The sequence below is a fragment of the Morone saxatilis genome, unplaced genomic scaffold (genome assembly GCF_004916995.1).
Source record: "Morone saxatilis isolate NCDOM2014 unplaced genomic scaffold, NCSU_SB_2.0 Contig22, whole genome shotgun sequence".
Classification (NCBI taxonomy): Eukaryota; Metazoa; Chordata; class Actinopteri; family Moronidae; genus Morone; species Morone saxatilis.
Genome location: NW_023339785.1, coordinates 8,295,762 through 8,298,593, shown reverse-complemented (window position 1 = coordinate 8,298,593; position 2,832 = coordinate 8,295,762). Strand labels below are relative to the sequence as shown.

Sequence of the window (2,832 nt, the reverse complement as noted above, 5' to 3'; positions counted from 1 at the left end):
TGTGTGTGTGTGTGTGTGCCAGTTATGACTTCAGATTAAACATGTACCCTACTTTTTGATTAGGGTATTGTAGCTCACAGTCTGTAAATGTTATAAACAGCATTAACTGATTATGCATCCGTCAAATAATCTCAAAGCATTTTCTGTCACAGAGGTAAATTCTTCATTAAAAATGAGGTCTGCGGATATGACCTTAGAAGAGAGACCACATCTAAAAATACTTTCATCACATTATGTCTAAGTGAATTCACCAGTACAGATTAAGTTGACCATAGCATTAATGTCTGACAGAGGAACACACTTGGTTTAAAAATGATCTCAGCTGGACTCAATTTGTGAAAGTCAATGCGCTCAGTTTATGCTAGTTTACTGACAATTACCTTGGAGTACCCCAGGGTACTATACTGGATCTGCTTTATTTTCTGTAAACATTAGTTATCCAGGAGTGAATGTACATAGAACTTATATTCAGCATTATGCAGATAATACAATTGTTATAGTTTACCTCAGTGGTTAAACCTGATTAAATGCAGGTACAATAAATTGATAAATAAGCAAAAAAAACGAATGCATCCATGTGTGTTGCCAGTAAAACAAGATTGTTGCTAAGTTATGTTGTTTCATATCAGAGCATGTTTGTATGCTTGCCAACTTGTGTGCATGTATATGTGTGTTTGAGAGTGTGTTTGCAGTTGTATCCAGACAGACTTACATCCTCTTGAGCTTCTTGTAGGAAGAAAAGGCTCCAGCTGGGACACTTTTAATCAAGTTCTGCTCCAAACGACTGGCGGCGACGGGGAAGGCCGAGGAGAGAGAGAGAGAAGGGATGGGGTGAAAAAAGTGGGAGTTAGATGATCTACAACAACCCCTTCAAAAAAATAATAAAATAATGCCCTAAACATACAATAAGAACATTTGAATACAACTTCAACAACAGCATGTCATGCATGAGATTACAAGTTTCTTTTCAATATTTAATTGTTACCAAGGACAAAGGTATCATTGGTTATCATGAGGTTCTGTCTTCCCCACAACCTCAGCCAAGCACAAGTGCACAAAAAGTTCAAAAGGTGGCTGTTCCAATCAACATCTACACAGTATTTCTGCAGGTTGGTCAGTGCTTTGTAGCATGGGCCATTCAAGGTCACTCAGTGTTAAATGTTGAGTTGAATTTTGTAGCTCGGCAGTAATGAGCTTACATAAGACCAACCCTCTGATTCTATGAAGCAGTCCAACTACCAAAACCCAGACTACTGACCACACCAGTCAATGCACACCACTTACTTAGTAAGACACCTATCTAAAGTGTCCAGGAGGTACAGCGATGTACACTTCTATTAGCAAAGTATGACAATTAGCTACCTGGCTATATCAAACTTGCTGTCACTCAGCCACAATAAATACTGCACAATTTGCACAAGGAGCAATTGGTTTAACTTCAACTGGCAGCAGGACATAACAATTATTTTTATTTTACAATCATAATTTCACATATTTTTCTATTTGAATCTTGCACAAATTCCTTTGATGAAGCCACAGTGCAGTCAGACTATTATTTATGAACACATTAGATTCTTCAAATTTTTCAGGCTAAGGGCCAAAGGGAATTTATTACATCTCTTTCTCTGGAAGACTGCAGACTCATTACACCATACCGGTAGTATTACTCTATTATCATGTGGGGAGCCATCAGAACTAGGCAAAAAGCCCACGTTTGGGGAAATGTACTGGAGCTCAGTTTCTGCTTTCCTGATGGGCTAAGCAACACACTCATCTATGTTGCTCATGTATTTTTCATGCCTCCTTGTGGCTGTGGTGAAAATGAGGGAAGGAAGTAGGAAAGTAAAGTAAAGCAGGTTGATCAAATAAAAAGTCACAAGGAATTAGAAAAATGGAGAGGACAAAAGGTGAGAAGAGAAATCTACAAAGGGGAGTGGGAAAAGAGGACAACAATGAAGAAATCAGAGGAGTGGAAAAGTGTGGACAGGCGAGAAGAGAGGAAAAATCAGAGAAGAGGAGGATGCGGTGAGGTCCCAAGGCCAGCCACAGGGTCAGCTGTCAGAATGATAAATGGCAACTAATCCACCCTTCTTCTTCTTCTCCTCCTCCTCTTTCAGCCCGCCAACCTGTCTTGAGTCCCTCTTCATCCCTCTATTTTCCCTTTCTTTTAATCCTTTGCCTTAATATCTATCTATCTATCTATCTAACTATCTATCTATCTATCTATCTATCTAATCTATCTATCTAATCTATCTATCTAATCTATCTATCTATCTATCTATCTATCTATCTTTAGCTGCTGTAAGTCACATCGCTTAATATGACCAATATATTTTATGACATGAACTCAAGCCAGGCTTTGCTAGAACAACATTCAATTTAGTGGAATTTATTGCACCAACTTGTGACTGCTACCCTTAACGCTGTTTTAAAAATGAAACGCTTACGTGGTTCTGGCTTTGAACGTAACACAACCCTACAGGTGCCTGTTTCTTGGCTCATGTCCTTGTCTAAATTGCCACACCTCACGCCCCTGGCATGCAACAACAGCTTATTTCTGCTAAGGGTCAAAATAAATCAAGGACCTAGAGATATTGACAAAGACAATCTGCACACACAACAGGTAACAAATTATATCAGGGGGCTTTAAAACAAGGTTGAGAGAAAGACACTTAGAGGCTCAATACCAGGATGTATTAAAGGAAAGACATTTTAAGAGGCAATATAAAAAATCTATATGGTGACGTGGAAATTAAACGACAACTGAAACAGGAGATGGGTTTGGCAGGTGAGCATGGTTGCAATGGGTGCACTCACGCACGCACACACACA

The 2,832-nt window shown here is 39.1% G+C and overlaps 1 protein-coding gene across 1 annotated transcript in view; it reads right to left on the bottom strand.

Moving 5' to 3' along the window:
- Nucleotides 1-2,832, bottom strand: part of slit3 (slit homolog 3 (Drosophila)) — a gene marked incomplete in the record, with an annotated part of 239,854 nt that overhangs the window by 60,458 nt on the left and 176,564 nt on the right. The window contains 1 exon segment of the mRNA XM_035669718.1: nt 713-784. Within this exon segment, the coding sequence (XP_035525611.1) occupies nt 713-784 (72 nt within the window).